Source organism: Cuculus canorus, chromosome 12 (genome assembly GCF_017976375.1).
Source record: "Cuculus canorus isolate bCucCan1 chromosome 12, bCucCan1.pri, whole genome shotgun sequence".
Classification (NCBI taxonomy): domain Eukaryota; kingdom Metazoa; phylum Chordata; class Aves; order Cuculiformes; family Cuculidae; genus Cuculus; species Cuculus canorus.
Window position 1 is genome coordinate 3,620,621 of NC_071412.1, and position 26,340 is coordinate 3,646,960.

General features: G+C 38.9%; 1 protein-coding gene across 5 annotated transcripts; it reads right to left on the reverse strand.

Annotated features, from left to right (window-relative positions):
• Positions 1-580: 580 nt before the first annotated feature.
• Positions 581-25,746, reverse strand: LOC104055240 (tropomodulin-3). 5 transcript variants are annotated; one of them, XR_008451882.1, is made up of 11 exons: positions 25,680-25,746; positions 19,139-19,325; positions 17,554-17,710; positions 9,667-9,789; positions 9,014-9,103; positions 8,375-8,505; positions 7,092-7,199; positions 5,522-5,665; positions 5,032-5,176; positions 3,867-4,008; positions 581-2,878 (listed from the first exon to the last, which is right to left on the reverse strand). XR_008451882.1 is itself a non-coding variant. In XM_009556346.2 (10 exons), exons 2-10 carry the CDS (start codon positions 19,262-19,264, stop codon positions 2,847-2,849), a joined length of 1,056 nt encoding a protein of 351 aa, XP_009554641.1. In that variant the 5' UTR covers positions 19,265-19,325; positions 25,410-25,596; the 3' UTR covers positions 581-2,846. The 5 variants fall into 5 exon arrangements, 1 of the variants encoding a protein (XP_009554641.1); XR_008451881.1 differs by lacking the exon at positions 25,680-25,746 and adding an exon at positions 25,410-25,598; XR_008451884.1 differs by lacking the exon at positions 25,680-25,746 and adding an exon at positions 24,771-24,972.
• Between the last annotated feature and the right edge of the window lie 594 nt (positions 25,747-26,340).

Genomic DNA, 26,340 nt, shown 5'->3' on the forward strand with positions numbered 1-26,340 from the left:
TAATACGACTTTTGCACTCAAAAATAATGAAGTCGTACACAAGATCTCACTACAGTTGATAGCATTACATCAGAATGTTCACTTTCCTTGTTGAGACTGGCTACAGACTGAATTCCTTCATTTATTCCAAAAAGGATACACATCCTAGGCACAAAGGAGATTGTTGCAGCTGTTCCATGCACCATGACAATTGCCTTGCAACAATTTGTAGGACCAACCAAACCTTCCTGGTTGAAAAGTACCTGTTTTCTATGCCTAGCCTGTCAGACACCTGTTCTGAGAGTGCCAACAAGCAGTCAGATACTTAGCTGCTCTCTACAGAGCTAAACAAACTATCAGGGTTCACTATTATCATCATCTGTGACAGGACACCCAAGAGTTGCATCTTAAAAGCCCCACCTTTGATTGGAATATAAACCATTAAGCAGCTTGATTTTATTTAATAAAGTAATGAAGGGATTTGGGCTATCATTTCCATAATCCAGACTTTCATTTCTCTCTTCCGTCTTCAAGTAGGAGATAACTGCCTAATCTTGTTAAATAATGATAAAATAAGTCATCATAGAATCACAACACATGAACATGCAGCCCTTCAACAAATGAAGGAAGGCATTACAGCTTTTTTTGACACAAAATGATTATGGTGCCTAGCAAATACAAAGTAAAGAACGGCTTTAGGCAACTCGGCACGTGATGTGCTTTGGCTGTGTTTACAGCACTGTCTGTAAAAAGTCACTTAACTCACACGTTATCTCAGAACTTCAATTTCAAAATGAAAAAGTTATTGAAAATTAACAGAAGCCAAACCCAAAAGAAGCGCTTTTTTAACTAGTCTGATTACTTCGAGTTGTTCTGAAGCTATAGCATATATAGTCTTCAGTTTTAACAGAACTAATTCCAACTTTCTTTTCAGAGCACATATTTATTTGTAATTATAATAAAAGGCTGATTTTGAAACAGGAAAATAAATGTTCTTCCACAAGTTATGTACATCCTCTTTGAAGGCACTATAGTTTAATACACTCTGTACAGTTGCAATAGAATTTAAAGTCCAGAATACAGTCTGTCTTTGAAGATCCAAAACACGATTTGCAGCAAAGAACAACATGGGCACAGTGTCAGAGTCACTCTCATTTTTATAGTATGTACAACCTGATGTAAAAATCTCAGTCCAATATGTTTTCTATGCATAAAATGCTCACCATATAACGGTCCCCTGATGAAAACAATTGTCAGTTGAATTCTCTGTTGCTATAAATATAACTGAGCAGTTCTTCAGAACATTTTTGTGAGTTTATGATCTCATTGACCAAACCAGTATGGTACAGTCCAAACAGACCTACACCAAAAAGCCTCTAAATTTTCATATTATTTCAATTAAGCCTACTGTGATTACGTACAGAAGTTGAAGTAATTCTTATTGCCTTATTAGTTTGCTTAGATATAGACTTGAAATACTTTAATAATTACTATGCCATAGTGATTTGACACCGCATATTGGTTAATTTCTACTTGTCTTATGTAGTGTTTCAGCATCAATACATAAGTAGCATAGAAAAATCCTTTCTTAAAAATGTTACTTCATTGCTTTATTAAAAAACTAAAGATATATATGAAGTACTAATAGCTCAATGCAACAGCTTGAAACAAAGGATTTTTTCCATTTGCCAGCAACTTAGGACAGTGGTTTTACAGTTAAGGCTGCTTCTTCATGAAGGAATTTCTTCACAATGAGGGTGCTGAGGCACTGCAACAGGTTGCCCAGGGAAGTTGTGGCTGCCTCATCCCTGGAGGTGTTCAAGACCAGTTTGGATGGGTCTTGGGCAGCCTGATCCAGTAGGATTGATCCTGCCCATGGCAGGGGGGTTGGAACTAGATGATCTTTAAGGTCCCTTCCAACCCAAACTATTCTGTGATTCTTCTGTACAGAATCATTCAGAATTTAACAAATGCATGTCTACTACTTCTAGAGAAACTCATACTTAAGAATGCAGATAAAGTTACTTAAAGAAGCCAATATAAACTAAATAATGATGATGAGCACACAAAATCAGTGTTTATCAGTATCTAAATCCAGTTTAGATACAGTTATTGAACATTTTGAAACGCATATTAAGGACTTAGGTGTAATGGAAACACTGTCATTTTGCAAGCCTCCTGCTTTTTCTTTTGATTTCCACTCTTTTATTAGTCCCTCAAATTGCTTGGAAGACATCGTTAGCCAATTTATTTTTGTTTGGTTTAAAGGGATGTCTTTAAGCTTAGATAATCACAGTATCAAGAATGAATCAAAAATAAAAAAGAATTACAAATCAGATAGCTGTGAAAGATTTCTTTTCAGTGCATATGAACAGGGTTGAACTGCTCTACACAATGAGTCCCACTGTTGTGTGAAGAATCCCTTATCACTAATGCATTGTTTTCAAGATTATACACACCCCTTCACGTAAATAAGCACCCCCAGATTTTCTAACAAGCATTTCAATTGCGTTATTATCTGCCCAGTAATCTTGAATGTCCCATTCTTTGATTACAGACAAGTATACCATTAATTGGCAATTATAATTTTAGTAGAAAGCACAGCCAAAGTCTCGAAATACAAAAATGTTCTTAAAAAAACAATCAAAAAACGTAGTACAGACACTGGTGCGGTTTCTGTGCCTCAATCTGAAAAATGTGACGCATACCAGCAGATTATTAATAAAGCTTTACTTTAAATGGAATGGAGTTTCCAGTCTTTTCCCTTCTAACCCAGGTAACTGTAGTTCAAGATGGTCAAAGCCCATGGTGAGGAGCATGCCTTGACTCTTGAAATCTCCACGCAGTTTTGACAACAACAAGACTTATTAGTTGTCTCCTTCAACCCTTCTCTTGCGAACTGTAAGAGACAAAAAAACATGTTTCACTATTTTATCATTGTAACTACTGTTTGTATTTCTACAACATCAACAGTTAAAGGAACCATACTAGTCCTTCCCTACTTTGCCACTAAGTTTCACATATTACAACTTACGGTATTTAACACTTAATATTATCCATGATTTTAAGCTTATGCTTTAGGAGTGCTTATTATGTAATTCGTGAAGAGCTTCATATACTTCTGAGGAGAGACTTGCTGGGAACATTAATCATTTTATGTTTGGTAAACAGACTTAGATTACATTCTTTTCACATTGCAGTTTTCTAGTGGTGGAGAATTAAGAGTACACAGCTTCAAAAGAAGCAGTACATGAGTTCCACGGTATACTTAATATGATTTATACACTTTGCAAAAGATTTGATGTTATGTTCAATAGCTTAAAACATTCCATTTAGTAATAAAAATATTAATTTATCAGAAAATGAAAGAGCAACAAAAATTGGTGAATAAAATTCACTCACATGCTGTTTAGACTTAAGAATATGCAAGACTGACTGAATGACTGGAGCTTTGCTCAATATTTGTAGTATTTTTAATTTATATTTTCTTTTTTCCCTTATTAAATGGTGTTTTCCTTTTCTGTGCCAACACAACAAATGAAGCTAAAGGTCTTGGAAACTACATAGGGCATCTCCACTTTGTTTAGAAAAGTGAAGCAAGTACATCTATATACTCTTTACGAAGCCAACGTATTGCTGACTTTGAGAGTAACCCATAGACTTATGTCCATTTGAATCAGAATTGTTTCCATCAGTCACAGAAGTTATGCATACCTGCTTTCCTCAAATCGCAAGAACAGATGGAAGAGTTTCCAACCTTAGACTGCTCCAATCATGCAGTTAAAAGCAACATGAACACAGTTGCAGGCAAAGAAAAAGGGAGTAGTATAAAGCAGTGTAAACAAGGGAAAAAGAAGATCTAAGCTACTTTTTTGGAAGAAACGTACAAAGACAGAAATGAGAGACTTCGAACATGTCAGTTTTCAGTACTCAAAGCCCAACTGGGTATTCAGGATAACCTGTCTCTGTAGCTTCAGGGCTGAAGAGATGAAAAAGTATTTGCGGAAACTTTTACTTGCATACTCCAGACTAAGAAAGCAAAGAAAAAGAGGCAAGATGTCAATAGAAACAGATTTCCAACAGTCAAACACTAAAATAAGAACCAGTGAAAAGAGAAATCTTAAAAGAGTAGAAAGACACCTGAAGCATTATGACAAAAATATAAAAATAACTGGTTTAGAATCTATTTTGACAGTTATGCACTGTCTGAGTGCCTTTCTTCTCTCTCTATGCTCAATTCTGTTACTCCTCCTCCATCTTGTCCAGAACTGTTTTCTTCCACATTAAACTTTACTCAGAGAAGCAGATCTTTTAACTGAATTCCATCCAATGTATTTCTGAACTACTTCTAGACTGCCTGGTTCATTTTCACGCTGATGAGAATTATCTTATTGTATTTGAGAGCTTCAAGTATTTGACATTACTATAGAAACAATTTCCGTTCACATGCTATGCTATTAACTAATTTCCTGCTGGTCCATTTAGTTAGGATTCTAGCAGATAAGCTCCAACAAAACTTACTGCAGCAAATGAAGACACTACTGCTACCAGCTGCCTTTAAGGGAGGTAGGGAAGATATCTGTGCGTGAACAAAACGATAAGGGAAGAGATGACCCAGTCCCAGTCTCTGCACATGACAGTACATTCAGTTTCCTTGCAAGAGAAATCCAAAGAGACTGGGTGCACTGACACTAAAGAGGCATCCAGCACTATTTATTTCAAACACTGCTTTTAAAGAAACCATGAACCTTGTCTGAATAAAACTAATCAGTCAAAACCATTATTTCCTCTTCCTTTGCCACAACTCACATGGAATTTGAATGTTATTGTTCTAGACTATGCTAAAAATCCTGAACACGTACACCTGAACACACTGTAACAGAATAAAAGGAGAACATCAAGCAGCATCAGAAGACTAGGAGTAAAGCAGAGGAGAAATTTGAAGCCGATTACTCATATTTTGATATCCCAGTTATGTCAACAGAAAAGCAGAAAAAAGACACCTTTACGCACACATTCCTTTTGGAGTCACTCTCTACTGACAGGTCTTACCCAAATCATTATTTTTTGTAATAGCTGCAGCTGCCCTGGCTCGAGGTCCCTGTTGTGTGAAATGGTATCCAAATTTGAGGATCATGGTGTTTTCTTCAAGCATCTTGGCAATTTCTACTTCTGCAACTGTGCCCAGCTGCTGCCTCTGTTAAAATAAGAGGTATACAAAGGCAACAGAACTTAATGTGTACGCACCCTAAAAGAGATCACTTTACTGTATCAATCAATAAGCAAACACTTAATTTCCTTTTGATTAATCTCAAAGGCAGAAGTTCATAAAATATGTTTGTGCACTTTAAAACATAAGCAAGCACAGAAGTGACCAGGAATCAACTGGATGCTTCTTAGAGTCTTAAGGACAATCATTTATGGAGTTAATGTATTTAAAAGCAAAATATTTTGGGAAGTTTATCACAAGCTGCCTTCTAAAAATATTCAGTCAACTAGGATGGACTGATTTTAATTATGATATTACTACTGCCTCGCTTACCTGATTGTCAATTTTTATCTCTGTCAGTGTTTCATTGTCTTTCAGTGCATCGACCAGTGCCAAAATTCCAACTCCAGTGATGAAGTTTGATTCTATGTTTAAACTTTTCAATTTTGTGTTTACTCTCAGCATCTCTGCAAGAGCCTTTGAATGCAAGAAAGCATCATTGAACTTTTGAGTTTTGCCACACTACAACACAGGACACAGTGATAACCATTTCCACTAACTAGTTAAAGAGGAACAACAAGTCGATGGGTGTGTGTTGCAACTTCGCAAGTTCTCATTTCTCATTTGAAGTGAGTCTTCATCTAGGCATTATCTGCATCCCTTTTTTGAGTAGAGTTTAGTCAAGGAAAGGCCTCTTGTTACAAAGTAAAAAGCTACACAGAATACAAATTGTCCAAAATTACCATGTTGGACCAGTTCCACTTTGTAAGCCCTCACAGCATACAATGAGTAATGCAAAGCTGCTGAGTAAAAGCCAAAGAAAGGGTGTTAGTCAACTGAAAGGAGAATTAGATATGGTTAATTTGTAAACAGGAGATTTGACTTTCAAAATGCTTGTGTTACAGATTTGGTATGCAGAGGTAAAATTCAAAGCTCTAAGCACAGTACCAGCATGTAACCAAACCCGTTTTTATGGAAATGGCACATACCTAATCTTACTTCTGTTAAAATAAGAAAACAAAGATCTAGGTAACTGCTGAGGTTTAATATGATAAATAAAATAGCCTTCAGTGTTTGTCACAAAGTAAAAAAATGCAACAAACCCACAAACCTTTACAGTTTATTAAAAAGGTTTTCAGTTTTAGTGAAAAGAAACTTTTGAATTGACTCTAAACAAAGCTTTCCCATGTTCATTTGTTCATTTAATGGAGTCTTTCAAACTGGTTTTCTGTCTAATTTGAAATTAAAATAAAGGCAAAGGATTGTCCTGGCAAAATAGCTAATGCTGTTCTCTTACTTCTTTATTTGCAAATAAATAAGTCACCATGTTTGATTCATTGTAGGAAAAACAGGAGCTAATAATACATAAGTTAAGTTTCAACTGTGTCAAACTAAATACCTTGACTAATATTATACTTCATATGTCAATGCTTCAAGCCTATCTATGGTAGCAGGGACACCAGAGAAACAGGTATTTTACAAATTTCTTCAACTAAAACTCCAATTAGTTGAAAAAGATTATGAGCTTTTTCAGTCCTCAAATATGCTTCTTAAAGTTAATTTTGCAAATAGCATTGGCTCATGGAATGAGCATCGGGAACTAAACAATTAGGAAAAAAAGAAAAACAGGAAGGAGGTTAGCAAAATGAAAAATCAGGGTGAAGGGACTAGAAAAAAAAATTCTCACTCATACGTCAGATCCATTGCTGCATATTAGTCAACTAGTAATTTACCAACTTTGATACAACAAAGGTTTGTTATTGAAAACATACTTTACAGCAGATGGAATTTGATAATTTTCATCCCTATATATTTCAACAGGATTAAATTGAATCCCTTACCATTGTCTTTCCATCCTAACTTCCCCTGCACCCCACTTAAGCTTGTTAGCAAGAGTACTTACAATAGCGACGGGATCATTGCTGCGGGTGGCTGCAAGGCTAAAATTCTTTACATGCGTGTTGGTTTCTAATGCTTTTGCAAATTCCTTCAGCGTTGGAATTGGTATGTTCTTAAATTAAAAATAGCATTTCAGTCTCTTGAGATATACATAAGTTTATTCCCTCCCCACCAACTTCTTCCATTATCATACTAAAATATTAGCTATCACTGATCTCCAGCAGTCTCAAAGTAAAGGCCTACATGTGCAGCAAAACTATATGTAAGATGCAAAAGCTATTCGAATCACCAACAGTATAACACAAAGTCATCTTTATCACATTGATGCCACTGTCACAACAGAAGTGTTAAAAAATAGTTAGATGACTTGAACTGTTACTAAGCAAAATTTACATGAACTCAACATCCAGCTAACTATCAGCCTCAAATTAACCTTTTGCAAATATAAAGAGATTTAGAGCTTTCAACTGTGGAACCACTAGCATTTAATTCTCTGTGTTCTACTAATAATAATTCTAGAATTTGCCAATTAATAGTTCGATAATTTTTACAGTGCAGTAGCAACCAAGCTTAAATGAAATCATTTTAGATAATTAAGCTAGCAAATTTCTCAGTTTACTATATCAGAAGCCTTATTCTGTTGCCTTTCCAAGCATTTACTTTGGCTACTATTTCTCTACTGTACAGTATTCTTAAGCCACGTAATTTATTTTCTTCCTTTAGTAAGGGTAACAAACAGCTTAGACTGCTAGCAAGGTTGCAGCTAGCAGCCGTTCACTGCTGCCTGCGCTGTAAGTCAGGAATGCCATAGTTCTGTTTTCTTTCACACAAATGAAAGTTTTAGTCATGTTTAAAAACACAACTGTAACGCTTATAAGCAGAAACTGCCGTAGTTGCCAACAGCTCCTTTGTACAAGAATCAGAAGGATGTCAGGTTTTGTTTGCAATAGCAGTAACTGAGAACACACTGCTTCATTGAGGACAAAGCATTCGAAGTATTAGTGAACTGCACAATGGTGATCTCCTGGAACTGTCGCCAACTTGGCAGCAACAGAAATCTAGGCTGGCAGTAAGAAAATCAAAGACTTTTTAAATGCACATTTGGCTAAAGAAACCAAGATGGCTTATCGGTTTAGCTCCAGGTTTCTCAGATTACACATACTGCAACACTTACCAGAAAGGCTGCTGTACTTAAAATAAGCCTATCCTGCTCTCTTGTAGTTTTACAGCTCAATGTCTTCTACTGAGAAAAAGCAGCATATTTACTGCAGGCTTTCAGGTGATTACCTTAATGTTATTTAGGTTAACTTCAACAAGACGGGGATCATTATCTTTAATCCTTTGCAGTGTCTCCTCAACATTTGTGGGATTTGGAGGTTCATCAAAAACAGGCAACATTTTTTCACCTTTTACTATATCTGAAAAGGCATTTAATTGTAATCAAACAGGTCACATACATTCACTGTGAATAAATTATTCACATACTAAATACTTACTGTATTTAAAGATCATCAGGCCTACATCTCTCTCCCACCCCAAAAAGAATACTACCCTCTCCCGACCATATTTTCATCAAGTTCAATTCTTTTCCAAAGGCCCTCACAGCCTTGCTGCTTTTCTTGCATATCAGTTTTTTTTTCAAAAACTGAGTTGAATTACAAACACAAAAGCCAACACACAAATGTATGTTTATGCCTACTTTTATTTCCCCAAAACTGCATTAACTGCAGAATATATTTTAGTGTGGATAGATATATTTTAAGTCCACCCTTGCCAGCACTCAGCTAGCAGAGCTGCAGAAGAGCACATTACCAATTCAAGACTGAATAGTCTATAAAGAATGTTAGTGGAATAGAAAATAGTTAATGCTATAGCAACTGCGCAGAATAAAGAACACATTTATCGAGCACTTGCATACATACTTACTTGAGAAACTGTCTTTGTCAATCCCATTACTGCTTCCTACTACATCACAGAACTGATTATTTGTTATCAAGTTGGACATTCCCAGTATGGCTGTAAAAGGAAAAAAAGAAAAAGAAATTACTCTTCCTGCTGAGATGCAGAGTTCTTCTAGATAACAACTAATGTTTGTAAAACACCCAGTTACCAGTGTGATATTCTCTCTATCAATAATTTAAAGAAAAGTAGGAAAAAAATTGATTGTAGACTTATAGTTGGTTTTCACATCTTAGAAAGATTTGATGCTTGAACTTGGTGAGGTCAAAGTTCAGTCACAGAATTCTTGACCGAAGATTTAGGAATATAGGCACTTAGCAACACATTCTTACATGCAAGAAAAAGCAGAGTATGCACAACAAAAAACAGCTAAAGAATGAACTTAAGGGGTTTGTGTTTGAAAATCTTATACAGGTCAAAGTAATCTACCCTCCCATAAACTACAACACATCAACCAAGCTGATAGGTCACAAGCAAATTGGCCTACAACACGTTCTAGTTTCTGTCACAACCACAGTTTCGTATAGTCACGTACTGGATAATAAATACACTACCACATTAATTATAGATCTTTTTCATCTAAATAGGCATCAGCTCATTCATACTTCAAAAAAACTAACCTGCAAGGTCACCTAATTCTGTGTCTGTGGCACTGGTCAAGGCTTCCTCTAGTTCTGGATCCAGAGAGAATTTTTCTTCTGTGTAAGACTGTACAGGCTTCTGCTTGGGGATAAATATCTTTCCTGGAGAAAAGACAATTAAAAGTCTGATGTTACTTTGTATTATAGTTACTTATCTTAAAACTTTTCTGTACTTAAGGAATAACTATTACATTTAGTAAATCCTGAGAAGAGCACCAAGGATAATATAAATGAATTAAGCTTCTTCTGTTTGTTCTTGAAAGTCAGAGATGAGGAAAGAGCATAAGCAGGAATGTAACATTACTTATTGCAGGTTTTCAGGAGTCTGTATCATGCCTCCAATCTTATTTGTTTCTCCTAAGTATTAGAAAGCAAAACATAAGCCTGTATTATACATTTTAAACAGCCTAGAAAAAGTGCCTGTAAGGAAAACTTAGTATTGCTGAAGAACCATGACTGATATCCTCTCAAGAGAGGAAGGGACCCAGGCAGAATTGTAATCTGAACGTGTCAGAAATAGAACATCAAATAATCATGAAATCATGGACCTGAATATCCACTGCAGTTTTACAGCATGCATGCTATTTCTGATTTCAGATGTTAACTCAGTTTTGAAGTACAAGAGTGGATGCCTGAGCTGCTTCAGAAAACCATGCTTTGTGAACAGCATAAAACAAGAAAAGAAATTTCTCTGCCAAAGACACTTTTCTAAAAAGATACTTAGAAAGGTCACAGAAGATTCAATAGGATAACGAGCAGTAGTAATACCACATTCTGCACCAACTTCTTAGTCATTAGAGAGAGGTAACGGAAAAAGTTATTTCAAGAGACATGCACTATAATTAGAGGTCTGTGTGGTTAGCATCTCAGCACATATCTTCAGCTGACAAATTATGGTGACAAATTATGGTAACAAATTAGAATATGAGAAAGCTATTCTAACAGTTACTCTGAAAACAACTCCAATTTTAATGATTTATAATCAGCCTTTCAGAACAAAGATGTCTACCACTAGGGAAGAACCCAGGAGAGGTGCTTAGGTTCAGGACAAATTAATATGGTAAACAAAAGAGAACAATACTCATGCATTTGATAGAAGTAATTCACAACTAGAAAACTTAAAATCCAATCTTAACAGTCATTCAAAGTAACTTTCCCAGTTGCCTGAGCTCCAAGCAGACAGAGCTGTGAGAAAAGGGTTTCAACTTCCTTTAATTATTTCCCAGGGTAGGGAAGTGGGGTTGATAATCCTCCTATGAAGACGCAGTGCTAATTCAGGAACCCACCCTCTTCCATATTCATAGCTAAGAACCATTTACACAAATCATACTAACTCATCTCAAGTACATGATGACAACCCACCACGTGCCAGAACTGGACCAGCTGGGCAGAGACTAAGAATTTTTCCTCAAGCATATCTTGTTACATGTTTGGACTAAGACTAAGTTTAGCATTTTTAAATACCTTCCAGCAACAAGCAGCATTATAGGGATGTTTCAGTTTTACTTCTGGGAAATTCCAACGAAGTGGGATTTTGGTTCTACCACTTGTGGGAAGCAATGCCCGAAGTCAGCTCTTGTGCCCCACAGCAGGCATGGATGGGCATAACAAAATCCATCCATCTCTCCTCTTTCTCTCCAAATTCCCATCCTAGATAACAATAGGCTGTGGTTTGTTTTCTTTTTAAAGGAACTTACTGCATTACCACTAGTACAGATTACAAAGAAGTGTATCAGGATTTTCTCTGACAACACAGTCAGATGACCAAGATCTGTGGCTAGCAACACAGAATTTTTGTTCCTGGGTTGCTATCTCTTTGGAAAGCTGTGTAAATGGTCATTATCCATATTGAGATGCAAAAAATAAATCTCCTTACATAAGTGTACTGACTACAAACTGAAAAGCAGCTGACATGTGTTGCCACCTACACCTCAGGTTTGAGGAACAGTGCATGTTTGTGATGATACAGAATTTAAATTGCAAGCTTGGGTAGTAAATATTTAAGATTATTTTGATGCAATCGATACAGTACACTTCTACTCCCATTTGATTTTACCAGCATCACCTACTGGTGAGACATTAAGTTGCAGCTTAACTGTAATTTTCAAAAGAGACATGAGAACGTTTGATGAGGTTTTCATTAACCCATGGAACATGCTGAACAGCACACATTGATCTAAAGCCTTTAATTAGTTATGTTTGCATTGTTTTCCCTCAGTGAGATAGGCTAGTAAAAAAAGTAAGGATTTCAGAGTACAAGAAAGGAGAGGAGAAGGAAAGTGCAATTTGAGCACCTGAGCCTTTGTTCACGTCATCCTATTTGCAGCATCAGTGCAGTGGGCAGCAAGTAGGAGGAAATTGGTCTCAATTAAAAGCAACTCTGTAAAAATGTATTTCAAACCACATCTGCCTCCTGTCTGTTTTTTTGCACAGCACCCACAAAAATGAACTATTTTTCCTGATGTTACTTTAATTAATTCTTAAATTCATAGCTTATGAACTTCTGGTTCTAAACATTTGCTTCCTACAAGTAAAACTAAATTTATCCATACATGTCTGACTTAGGATAACATAAAAAGAGTATATTCAGTTTTTATTAAAGCAAAAATGTTAAAAGCTGCTCCCCTCCAGAAATGTTCATTGCAGCCAACTCCAGTCATATGAACTGGGCCAGGAGCAAATGTTTTTATAAAGGAGGTCACACCCTTGTGTTTAGAATCTCTCATTCATTGGCCTCACCTCATCCTAGCCCAGAGTTCAGAGGTCACGATGCATATACGAAAGCAAGTTCTTCTCTTCTCCACTTCTCTCTTCCAGTTACAAACTTATCCTTTTTGAAGTAAGCGGACAACGTCTCTTGGGAAAATGATCGTCTCTCAGGAAAACTCAAGGCCTGCTGCCAAGACAATTTAGCAATTCCCTTCCCTCCTTACCAATGTGAGCTTTTTTCTTTTCTTTTTTTTGCAGAAAGACTACACATCTGTACAGCCCATAAGAGGAACAGTTTTCGCAGCCCTCAAATGGAACGTTTCCAAATAGCAAAGATTTGATCAACATGAAAGAACATGACATCCTCCTCTGCTGCCAACAAGGATACTGCAAAGATTAAGCATGACATGCAGAGGCAAATTTCAGAGATGTTCATGTAATTTCTGTAATAATTATATATTCTAGTCTTCTATGCCTTTAGCTAACTTTAAGTGATGTACATCCCAGGATTCATTCACAGGCTTTCCTTGCTACAGAACGAACTTTCAGTTCCAAGTTCTACACAATTGCACTGCTCAAAAGGCAGGAACATTGGACATGTCTGTTGAAGCACTCTAGACATTTCATATGCAGACTCACAGTACCTAAAGTGGGACTGACAAGCTCACGGAAATTAGGTCTGTTCAGCGTGGCCACACACTGCATATTGCTGGTACTGTTCTCACATATCCCACAGTCCTATTCCTGTGCTAATAGGCAGCAAGCAGCCATGACTTCCAGATCAGAAGAAAGTTTAAATTCCACTTTGCAGTACTCTGTTTGCAGGAAAGGAATCAAGTGTCATCTAATGACAATCAGATACAAGCTTGTCTCATCAGTGACTTCATGAAGAAAAGTAAGCAACACCTGGTATATTCCTTATGGCTTATGTTCCTTAAAGCTTCATCAATCCATACATTTATATGCAATTCACCAGTCACTAGGTTCTTACCTTGTGATAAACCTGGGTTCATCAATTCTCTTGTAAGCACAATTTAATATTAATTTTTTTAATTCAACTTACAAGTGACTTCCCTCAATGTCTTACTGTAGAAACGGTACTGTTAATCATTAGCCCATTACAGAGCACAGCAGTGAGTTAGAAAACTGTTTTACATTAAGGCTAGTGTATCACAGGCTATTTTGCTCTAGCAGTCTTGTGTATAGAGTGTCAATTTGACCAGATGTTTCTCTGAAGCTCCTACAGGATATTATCTCCATTTTAAATTATGTACCACACTTCCTTTAAAGACCAGTGGTGTAAAGGTTAACACAGAACACAGCATCCCAAATCCCACTGCAACAGAAGCAAATGGTGATCTAGAGCAACAACTGAGCAGAGCACCACCAAAAGAGCTCTAGCAGATGACTACAGTTTCAGTCACCAATATTTTCTGTGTGACAGAGCAGTGGGAAAAAACACCCAAAAAAACCAACACAGAAACTCAACACTAAAGCAGAAGTTACTGAAATGCAAATCTACACAGAACAAACATACCCAGCAGCACTGCAGAGGGAGAGCTGGATGCGAAAGCTAGGATTAGGAGAGTGCAAAGGCTAGAAATGCAAACCTTAGTTTACATATTAATTTGCTAATACCTTCTACTGTACCGCACAAAGTACATTATTGATATTAGATGTGTTTTTATCTCAGGTGCAACAATTCTTGTCTTTCGCTGTTTCAAGAGAAATGAGAAGCGTTGGTCAGATGCATGGAACACACTTGAGGGCAACATACTCCAGCACTGAAGCTTTGCTGCCCCATTTAGATGAGAGCCCTCTCCGTGCCATATGCTTTGTAAAATCTTTATGACATACTTAGGTACAGAGATTGAGACAGAGCTGGTTTTGTTGAAACTATTACCACATTGCTCTCATGACTCTCTTGAACAATGGTTTACTGTATGGTTCAACATTTAATTGGAACAGAATGTAACTTAAGTCATTAAATCGTGTTTAGAAACAAAGTATGTTTTTAACAATGCTTTTAGAAACAAGATCAGGCACTAGAAAAGTGCAAATTAGAAAACATTTTAGGGACTGCTAAGCTTCACATTTCTCTAGCACCATCCATCTCCCTACATCAGAATACTTCAGGTGATTTCAGATCTTCCACATTTCATAGCACGTAGCAAAAAAAGTTTTCAAAGATTTGGCAAAATCACATTATCTATCACTGAAAGAGATGCAACATGGTTTTAATAATGTTACCCCAATACAGAGTATTTAGGACAACTGGAAGAGTGGATATTCCTTTACACTGTAGTAGGGAAGCAATGTTATCAGAATGAGTAGCAAGCCAGGATATGGAAAATTAACCCAGGGTAAGCTTCTTTGATAAACCTGCAGGCCAAATTGCTACACAGGACATCAGTTCTACTAAATAAGAAAAGGAAAGAGAGAGATTTTTCCACTTTTTACTCTATAAAATGAGTAATTAGACCAAGCTGGAGCAATGAGAGCAGTGAGGAACACAAAAATATTCTAGTAAAGCCTGACCCACAAAAATGACACCAAGAAAATAGCTGCCAATTCCCATTTGCCTCTTGCCCCCCAAAACCTCCACATCCAATCGTTACGATTACCAATTTTCTTCTGAATTAACAGGATAATCAAGCAAGATTTTCACCTGCCCCTGTTTCACAGTTATTTTCTCCATAATACAGTTGTCCAGACAAAGAGAAAAAAAATATAAGCTAGCTTAGTCATTTGTGTTTTTAATATTAAAACAAAAAGCACATTAAGATAAAAGCCCCCTTTAGATAATAAAATATCCCACACAAGTACTAAGTTTTGCTCTCCACTCCCTTTCCAAGTTTTATATCTAGATAAGGATCGTGATTTCTTGATTTGAAAGATTGTTATATAGGTTTGCCATTTTTGTGCAAAATGGCCACAAACGTGGCAGCAAACCAAAGCTGAATCACAACATTATTGTGAGGGGAAAAGGTAATACCTCACCTACAACAAAATGGGCTTAGTCTTCTTGCCTCCTTCTGTCCATTTAACAGGGCAGGAAGTTCCATACTGAACATTTGTTTCAACATTTTAGTTTTGATGAAAGTAAGCTACATTTAATTTTTTATATTATTTTCTCTTCCTCTGTGGTACTGAAATAAATACTAGAAAGAGTTATTAAATAGCAACGTGGTTTTTAAGAGATAGGGTAAATTTTACTAACTAAATTGGTATGACATATTGCAACATCCAGACAGACTGTTATTTAGCAATACTTAATTACATAAAGGAAATGACATTTGATCTTTCTTAACCAGGATCTGCATTACAGCTGGACCCTTCTGTTTTTCTGCATGATTCTCACAGATTTTATCTACTCAAAAAATAGTTTTGCTGTGTGCACGTATACGCTGACTTTAAAGAACCACTCATCTGAATGAAGAACTAGTACTCAGCAGAAAAAGAAGTACTAACTAGACCAAACCCTCCATGCCCAGCCTCATGTCCTGAAGGAGCAGTGTACAAGCTAGTCAGGCTGCAAAGGTTTCCCCAAACCAGCTACGAGTTCCAAACATACTTAAACTCAATGACAGTAAACCATTAGGCTGTGTCCAACACACACTAGCAAATATGTCAGGCAACTCGCAGAGCAGGGGAGGAAGCAGCAACACACTGCACAGCCAAACACAGAATCAACAGGTACTTGCCAGCAGCAGAGGTACTATAAGAGTACTGCTGCTACAGGTGCTTTGACTGCCTTCTACGTACAATGCGTTGCATTATTCTTAACTTGGTTACTCTTACAGACTCAGTCAGCAAAATATCATTCTCCTGTCAGAAAAGGAGTGCCACAGTTATCTCTCAGCAGAAGTGGTGTTAAACTACACAAACACGGCAAAAATAGTGCATTAAGAAAGCAGTGCAACATATGCTGTACAGCACATTATAACATCACAAGCTCTCTACTCCTTTGAGGGAAAGAAAGATATCAACATTGTCAAGTAACAGACATCTGGTACAGGCAGAGAAAATGCAGATACCCACAACAAAATTTTCACTGAATGTACACCACCAGCAAAATCACATATACAAATTCAGTAGATGAATGAAGATTCAAGTCTGAAATAAGCAATGATTCATATCAGAGAATTAAGTAGAAAGGTTTAAACCTCTAAAAGCGGAGCCTATTCATCTTGGGCAGTTGGAATACAACATATCAAACAATTTACTGAAGCTTGACTGCAGCATATCTACCCTACTGCTGGGGAAGGCTCAGGCAAGCTAGGATTCACAAACAGTGTACAAACACTGTGAAAACAGCTAAAAGCCACCTCTTAAGCACACACACAGAGGACAGTACTGCAAGATTCTGTTCCTACCAATAGCGCACAGTAAGGCACAACAAATTTTGGAACTCTTGTTTTGTGGGAGAAAAAAATTAATCTATTCTTAGAATATTTACAACGCATATTCTTCTTAAATCTTCTCCTGAAAAAGAAAACGCTGCCCATCAATTCAACAAGAAGACTAGATCCAAACCAAAAGTTTAAAACTCCAGGCTTTAATAACGTATTCACTCATTGCATCAATGTTTTCATGGTTTTCACAACACAAATCACTGCCAGATTTTAAAGCTTCTTGCAACGTTAACTATTAAACCTCCCAGTAAGGATACTAGAAAGACAACAGGATTGTATACACTACTGACCTCACCTTGTTAGCCTATGACATCTTTGAATATGACCAATTATCTACTAGGGCATCATTCCACTGCTATTTTTTTAAAATTCAGTGTAGTATTACAAATGTCACTGTCTGTACTCAGCACCACAAGGCATATGCCAGAGGCACAACAACAGCATTTGTTATTACTGACACAAATTAGCTCTTACTTTGAGGATAACATCTCCATCAGATCTTCGCAATCTTTGATGAAATCTTTGAGTCTTATTTCCTTCCTGTGCTACGTGTAAACAGCACACCAGCCCTAGCACCACAAAATGCTTGAACAGGAAGCATCCTGCCTCTGCACAGTAGCACTCATTTGGAAACACTGCAAGTTAAAAAGCTTTAGAGCTTCAATAACTTTAACTCGCAGTACTTCTGGCTAGTCCACTTCAGAGATTTCATAACCACTTCCACTGGAAAGGGCGGTGTTACCTTTCTTTTCTCTTGTAAAAGGCACATAGTCTTCCCTGTCTTTGTGCTCAAGAGCCTGCTTCTCCAAATATGCAAGGAGTCTTTCCCTGTCGAAAGGACCTGAAGCCTTTTTAGTAGTCTGGTCTTTCTGTCGGAAGCCTGCAGGCAGAAGGGCATTCTGCAAAACAAAATGGAATAAACAAGTACAGCTTCAAGTCTGAGTGAGCACCTGTTCAGTTTCATTTGCCTCTTCCTACTCCCTCTCCCCAAGGTTAAAACCTAATATATCATCGTTCTTTTGGCACTCTTTGATCCCTTGCCAACTTCCTTTTCGGGGGGGAGCAGGGAAGGACGCAAAGTAATCTATTCTTTAGATACCAAGAATATAATTAAAAATAGAGCACGCTGCACTCTGAATAGCATCGAACCAATTCTTTAAGAACAATAGCTCCCAGCACTAAACTTGTCAGTTACTTTGCAATTCTCTTCTAGAATGAACACTATTGAAATGAGTAGTAGCAAGTAAAAGACATTTACAATTTAGACATACAGCAAGACAACTTCTTCCTCCATCACTTACATACATGTGTCTTTAAGACAACTGCCTATATTACCATCTGAAATTTAACACAGCATGGCTGCTTTTCTCCTGGCTCAAAGTGGGGTGGTTTTTTTTTTTGCTATCATCAACATACTTCAGCTAAAGAAAAAAACCAAAAACAAACCCCCATAACTCAGAAAAAAATGGAAGATATTAATATGGAAAGAATAGAACAAATAGAAATTCAGACTATCCCAAAAGACAACTAATCACTTTTGCCAGTTCTCCTCTGTTAAAATGTCTATAAAGCCAAAGCCAATTAAAATACCAATAATATCTTGCAGTGCAACAAAACAGGTGATCATAATGTTCTTAAGAGATGCCTGAACATCAAGATTAAACTTAATCCTTGCCCTGTTAAATCAAGAACAGAGAATTGGGAGATGAAAACACAGGTCTTGGACTGTAACATAATATCAGTAGAGGACAAGTCAGATCTTTATAAGAGAAAGCTAAAATATTCCTTATTCAATACCCCATGCTGACATAGTTTTTCAGAAGCCAAGTAATTATTTGTTTCCTCTTTGCAAAGTTAGCATAAGGACAGGAATAGATATAGGCTACCAGACACAGGACCAGGAATCTTTAGAAGAGGTTGGCATCCTTCCTCACCCATCAAACTCCAACAGAAAAGGAATAAAAGAAAAATGGGTGCAAAAAGGCTGTTTACCAGATAATACCGGCAACAGGAAAGCTAAACAGACCTTTCTAAATAAACTTTTCAAGAACATGATTAAGACTGATTTTTATTTATAAATAAATGCCAGAAAGGTCCTCCTGATAATCCCTTCTTCCATTTTCCTCTACTGCAGTTTCATTCACGTTGCAAACAGGAAATAAACAGTTGGAACATTATGTACACATATGTATCTGTAAATATCATTAACTGACTAGGGAAAAGCTCTGTTCAAAAGTACATTCAAGTGGAAAAAAAAGTGTCCCAATTTATTTCAGACAAGTTTCTGAACAAATGAAAAAATAAAACTTCTCTTGGCTGATACCTACTTCAGGGTCAAGGTCATCCAAAACAGTTTCCAGTTGTTTCAGTTCTTCTTCTGAAAGTTTGCCAAGAATTTCATCTTCATCAAGATCTTTGTACTTGTCTAAGTCCTTTCGAAATGGGAGTGTCATGACTTGGGCAGTAGCAAGTTGCTCAAACACAGCAAAAACCAAGTCTTACTCTTCACCAGATCTATAAAAAAAAGTTGGAAAGAAATAATCATAGATAGGGTAAATATGCCAACTACAAAGCATCTTCAAATTCCAAACACACCTCAGAAAGGAAGGCTTTTCAGCATTCATATCTATCTGTTATTCCATGACAGGCAACAAGTGCCTGGAAGCCATCTACACCTTCCTTCTTCACTGATAAGAAACCCATCTGCTGTGCCCTTTTCAATCATCAATTAGCGATATATTTTTCTTCCAGAAGTATGCCAGTACTTATTTTTCTTGATGAGAACTCAAAGCCATAACACCTACAGAGTAGGGCAGGCTGCGGGGTGGGATGGAGGAGATATAAATATTAGATATAATTGGTAAGTCAAATTCACACCATCAGTTTTCACAGACATTGCAGTCAAAAGAAGAGTTAAGATGCTTTATGTTTATTATTGCTACTGCTGTCTGAGATCAGTAAAGCAGAACGTCACTACAAACAAGTTAATTGGTTATTACTGACTCATATCCCTGCGTATTACCTACCAAGGGAACAAAGGAAGTTTACTTCCACTATTACAGCACTAGCATTGAAGTAACATTCTGCTCTGTCTGAAGAAAATTAGAATACTTTGATGGAAGGCTTCGGGAATACAGCTCCTAAGTAGCAGCACTCCAGTCAATCCCACTCCCCCCCAAAAAAAAATTTAAAATAGAGAACAGACTGCACAACTGATCATGAAATACTATACTCAGAGAAAACTGGTGTCCTTCAAAAGATGTACAGTCTACGTACTACTTATCTCGGACAAAGAGAACTCAGGGAACCTTTTTCCTAACAGTCACAATTTTTGAGCATACAGCTTAGAGGAAAACAGTTCATCAGTACAGTGTGGAAGCAGACAAGTCAGTTTCTCGCAATTTTCTGTAGAGTTCTAGTATTCTTTTGTTCAGTCAAATTCTTGCATAAGGTTGAGCACATAGACACAAAATGCAACTTGAATGACTTTCTGCAAGTGAGCAAGAGTGTCTGTAACTTATTTGGGGAGCAGAAGCTAGACGCAGACTTTCAGGCTCATTTGCCTCCCTAACCCCTTCCTCTGATCTGTAGAAATACTCAACACAGAGATCAGACATACAACAAATGTTATTTGTTCTCTAACAGCCACACTGCAGTTCAGATGCTCACACTAGTTATACTAACTGCATTACTTGAAACATAGTTATGTCGTACCTAAAACACAGACCAATTTAAAGTTATTGCCTCTTAAGTAACAGGAAAAGAAGGGCCATATACGCACACTACACCATGGAAACTTGCTTACAGATTTCCTTCACCTCAGTTGTTTACATCAAGAAAGGTCTCCCTGGATATCACGGTTACATATGGCGATATTTTAATTCAGAGACACTGAACAGACAGACACGAGCACATAAAGGCTCATTCACACAATTCAGCCAAGTTTACCTTGTAAAGTAAATGCAGTTTTAATAATTGCCTTTGAAAGAATGGCAGATTTTCAGTTCCTATCAATATCTACACCCGAATGAGGAAATACATTTACAACTATTTTCAGGATGTTTGCTTTTAAAAAAAAAAAAAAATCACCGATCTAAACACCAGAGCTTACTTGTAAACCACAGTTGAAATCGCTAGGATATAGTGCCAACTCAAGTAAAGTTCTCTCGAACATAAAATCCAAGGGGAATTCTTAATTTCACGGTAAATTATGTCAAAAGATGGGTGTCTGGCTTCCTATGAACTGTAACCCATCATGCTGGAAGACCTTTGCAAGAGGCCACGGAGCTGAGAACATCAGATTTAGTGGGTGCAGAAAATGCAGAGGGTAGCATACCTAAATTTTTCAAAGCCATGTTCCAAAAGTAACCAAAGGAGTGGCTCTACTGTCTAGCGCACCATCTCCTACAGTTGTCATAGTCTCCTGGTATTTGTTTCTCCAGGTGCACAACAGCTGAAGGACAATTAGCTGATAGCTGCAGCAGATGCCTCACAACCTCCATGCAAACCTCATTCCTAGAGACTTAATGTTTTCCCCTTCCTTATAATTTAAGACATTACATGCTATCATAGGAGAAAAACATTTCCTGCAGCCAATTACACAGCATTGTTTGTGACTAGGCTGCACCTTCTGAATTCCACATCAACACACTGCTAAATCCCACATTTCTGCATGTCCATTTGCATTCAAATACTAAACGGTGTAGATTTAGCAGGTAATTATAAGGAGCAGAATAGTTAGCATACTGTACAATAGTGCTCCCCTTACTCTGACAGAGAGCAGAGCTGCCTAGCCACACATTACACTCATCTAAGTGACATTTCCTCTTCATGGAATCGCTGTAAACTGCTGTCACCCAGAATTAATTACCTTTTATTTACTGCATTGGTATGCTTTACACTGGAAAACTACTCATCCTTTATAATACATTAATTAATGTTGAGTTCATAGCCCTTAGCCTCACTTGCTTTTATAATATGATCAAAGCAGTCATTTTAAATCCTAAGCTATAGCGTTCACACACACACAAAACTGAAAAATAAAGCAGCAGAGCAAAAACCTCCACTATTTCTGTAAATGAGTCTTCACTTCAGCAGAGAAAAATCACAGAAAGCCTTACAAATTTAAATTTGAAGAGTTTTGGGCACATTTTCTAATCCCTATCAATCAAAAGTATTACTTAAAATATAAAAGAGACTTAACTTGAGACACCTTTAAAAAGTTACAATGGTAGCACTGGTTAGCATGTTTGTACTACATAGAGATTGCTTGCTAACAACTTCCAGAAACACTCCCTACTGAAGAAACCACAGCATATACAACACTCACATATAACATGCTAAAAATCAGGTTTTAAAACATGGTGTCAGGAATTTTTATTGCCTAAAAAGGGCATGAAGGCCAGCTAAAGCCCTAATCTAATCAAACAAACCCCTTATACACACTTGGTACTCTGTTTGCTTTCCATCACTCATTTAGGAGGGCAGAACCGAGAAAGATACGTGCGTAACAAATTACACATTTTTAGAAGGAGCAGTTATTAAGACTGCAAATATTTGTGGCACATCTTTCTGCAAAATTGTAGGCAAAACTGTAACCATCAATTTTGGCTTTGCAAATAACTTTGCACTTTTTTTGATGAGCAGAGCTAGTTTCCTTCTTAGTATCTTCCTTATGTAATGTTTTCATGGTAAAGCTAAATTAAAATTCAAAGGGGATAGCATTCTTTTTTTCAGGTATATAACTATGAGGCAAAGTAAGTTCTTCAATCTAGCAACTTCATAGTCGCATGAGAAACATTTGGGGAAATGGAAATAGAACTATCATTTCAAATTGATCAAAATTCAATTCTCTGTTAAGCAGAAGACAAGAAAAATCAGAAATTAAAATAGTCTGCTGGACATCACAGAGAAAAATATCTTGCCATTATTCCTTCAACTGAGAAGTCAATGAACAACTACAGAAATTAGGAGACAGCAGTAACTCTACTTCTGCCATTTTATAATTGCCTGAATCATCCCCTGAAACACTACCAAGCAACTTTCACACACCTCTTATCTACAAATTAAAATATTTTTGTTTTCTCCTCTCTGCAAGCGTATTTTTAAAAATCAAATATTCTAACAGTCTTCTACCTTCCAAATTTCTTTCAAAAATTTCTATTACACTTAAGAACACAATTTCTTGGGGCCTTAGGAGCAGGAACTCTTTAGAAATATCTTGCCCACAGGAAACTACAGTCTTGTTGAAGTCCACTGTAAATGGTTTCCATAACTTGGATTTTAAAATAGAAGTGACATCATGAAAAACAAACCAAGCCGGTTTTGGCCAGCACGTTTGCAGAGTTCACTTTAATCTCATTTGTTCCTTTGGAGCCTCCTTCCACTCAACCTCTGGGTGAGCCCAGCCCAGAGTAGGAGGGGGTCCAGAGCAGGGGTTCCACAGGGCTGTCAACACTCCTGCACCAGGCAGAGCCCCAGACCATCCCAGCTGCTTGGGGGAGCCTAATCTGAGCGTTTCCCCAGGGACCCCCTACAATGGAAACAATTCTATATTCCACTATGCAAGATTATACAGAACTGTTTATGTGGTGCACTTGAAAGAGCTATCCTTATTTACCAAAGCTAGGGGGGAAATGAGCAAATATAAATATTACCCTAATCCCAGCAGGTATCTTAGGATGGTTTCATAACGCCTCACATAACAGCTCTGCTGAACAGCTCAATGCTGCTTTCTTTAGCAGAAAACTCTCAAGGGCCACCCGAGCCCTCCGAATTTCCTGCCTGAGGTAGGGTATACCCAGCAGGTTCTCCTGTCCAGGGAAGCAGCAGGCATTCCCTAGCCCAAAGCTTTACAGAGCCAGCAGGTGGCAGCTCATCTTTGCCTATGCTTTTTGTCAGGGTAAATGGTGTTTTTCAGGAAGTACGAAAGTCTTCAGGAAGTAAGGAAGTCTTCAGGAAGTAAGGAAAAGCCATTCTGGGCTATCTTCTTATAAAAACAATCCCAAGGGTTCATTCTGTTCAAGGAAACAATTCATTAAGTTTTACTGATGGCAAGTGGAGCTTCCCCAACTTCACTTTTGTCCATACAGTAACCTGGGGAGTGGAGTAGGACAGACAGCTACTGCAGAGTAAACGTATGGACCATATAAGGTTCTTTCATGATGAAGGAAATCAGAAAACACCCACATTTCCAGTTCCTGCCGGCTCCTCCTCTGTGTCAGAGGGCACCTGGAACCAGGTAAAGCCCACTCTGCTTTTTATATGTCCTATTTACGGACATACACAGAACTAGAACGTGGCTATTTTGCAGGCAGGGTGCTCTGAGTGATGGCTAAGCTGCCAAGCTGGTATTGTCCCATAAAAACTTACTCCTGTGTGCCTGTTCTTGAAAAATCAGTCACCCGCTGCCGGGCTGCATGGACATATCCATCCACAACAGGCAATTGCAGAGGCAACTGAGGCAGGAGCCCCAAAGTGAAAGATTCGGCAAGGTGAACAGGGCACAGGAGCAGCGCAGGAGGTGGGATTTCAGCACCCATCTCAACATCACTTTTAGGCACACTCATCAAACCAGCTGCAGGGACGGTGTTATGATCCCAAATAAATACAAGACTGGGACAAGCTAAAAATCACAAGTATCATGGGTATTGGCTGCCCTGAGAAGCTCCTCTGGCGAAAATCACCACTCCAGCTGTCCATTCCCTCTTCCCAACACACAGGGCAGCACCACTGCATTGGGAGTTACTGACCAGGCAGGATGATTGATGTTTTGGCATTTCTTTTTTCACACAACACCTGGATTTTCTTCAACAGAGATGTACTTCCCATGGACACTGATAAACAGTATCTCCTCCTACAGGCTTTCAGTCAAAAAAGAAACATCAGATGCAAGCTATCTGAACAGTTATAGAAACATTCAGATATTTGTAGCCATTACAGAAAAGTGGCAAAACTTACAAGCCCAGAAGGGGACAGCTGAAGAAATTCACTTTATTCCCATTCCATTACTTAGGGAAAACTTCTGAGTACGAGCCCATTTCAGGTTCTCCCCTACATCACAGGCTGTCTTTCAAGCTCTGTACACTTTACACAGCAGCAAAACATTAATCTTAAGAATACATTCAATATATCGCAGGAAATTTAAAGCATACAGTAACCTCTCTTGAACAGCACTTAATTTGAACCCAACTTGCCCCTGTCTGCAAAGCAGCAAGCAGATAAGCTTTCAGAGGTTTCTACTGAGGGTTTAGGCATAACATTCGCAGGAAAGGCGGAAATCCGAAACCCGCTCCCGCCGGGAGGGCCCGGCAGCGGGGCCCGGTACCGGCCAGCCCAGCAGGGACCGCCAGCCCCGGCTGCACCGGGAACGAGCTCTGCCCACCCCGACTGTCAGCAGGGTGTAGGCTTCGTAAGCTGTAGAAAACACACCCAGCGAGCTGCAAGAGCTACGCTAAGCGGATCTACAGGAAGCGTTTTTAAAGTTCCAAATCCCAGACGCCACGGCAAAGCCTGATGCTGCCTGAAAACCCAGCCGCCCCCCTGCCCCGCTGCCAGCAAACGCCCCCCCGGCTCTCCGGGGCCACGACCCCCCTTTACCTGGGCGGCCCCGCTCTGGGGAGCCGCTTCCCAAGGCAAACACGGCTCAGCCCGGCACTGAGGAGCTCGGAAAGCCGGCCAAGAGGTCGGGGCCCCCGAGCCGCCCGGCCCGGCCCCTTCTTCCTTCCTCCTCCTCCTCCCGCCGCGTTATGGCACGACACACAGGGCTGCGCCCGCTCTCCTATATCTTCCCTAGTCCTCCCACCGGCAGCCCCGCACAGCCCGAGGGCCGCTCTCCGGTCCCGGTTCCCGCGACCGCTCCTCACTCACTCCGGCAGCGACCCAGCACTCTCAGCCGCGCCCAGCAGCGCCGCGCCCCGACTGCGCAGGCGCTGAGCATGACGGGAGTTGTAGTCCGGCCGCGAGGCATCGGGTCTGCACCACGCCTGCGCGCCGCCGCTGAGCATGATGGGAGTTGTAGTCCTGCTACAGGGCACCCCGCCTGCCGGGTATCGAGGCACGGGGGAACGCGAGTTCGAGTCCCTGACGGCCCCTTCGTGCTTCCAAATCTCCCCGCACCCTTGCGCATCCCTCCTGTGGCGTTTTCCTTCCTTTAGCCTCTCCGGGCTCCTTGTCCTCAATAGAATCACAGAATTGTTTAGATTGGGAAAGACATTTAAGATCATCGAGTCCAACTGTAAACGCAGCACTGCCAAGTCCAGCGCTGAATTGTGGTCCCAGGCATTCAACACCCAGTCTAAACCTCCCCTGGTGCAACCTGAGGCCACTCCCTCTTGTCCTGTCACTTGTTACTTGGGGGAAGAGGCCGACACCCACCTCAGCACAGCCTCCTTTCAGGCAGTTGTGGAGAGTGATAATGTCTCCCCTCAGTCTCCTTTTTTCCAGGCTGAGTAACTCCAGTTCCCTCGGCTGCTCCTCACAGGACTTGTTCTCCAGACCCTTCAAAGAATCATAGAATAGTTTGGGTTGA

Bases quoted from the DNA above. Each gene is read 5' to 3' on its own strand.
- LOC104055240 (XM_009556346.2), bottom strand. From the start codon at position 19,264: ATGACACTCCCATTTCGAAAGGACTTAGACAAGTACAAAGATCTTGAT. The intron at 5,666-7,091 runs GTAAGTACTCTT...TTGCATTCAAAG, and splicing joins GCAATGATCCCGTCGCTATT to GCTCTTGCAGAGATGCTGAG. The intron at 2,879-5,031 runs GTAAGACCTGTC...TGTCTCTTACAG, and splicing joins TACAAAAAATAATGATTTGG to TTCGCAAGAGAAGGGTTGAA.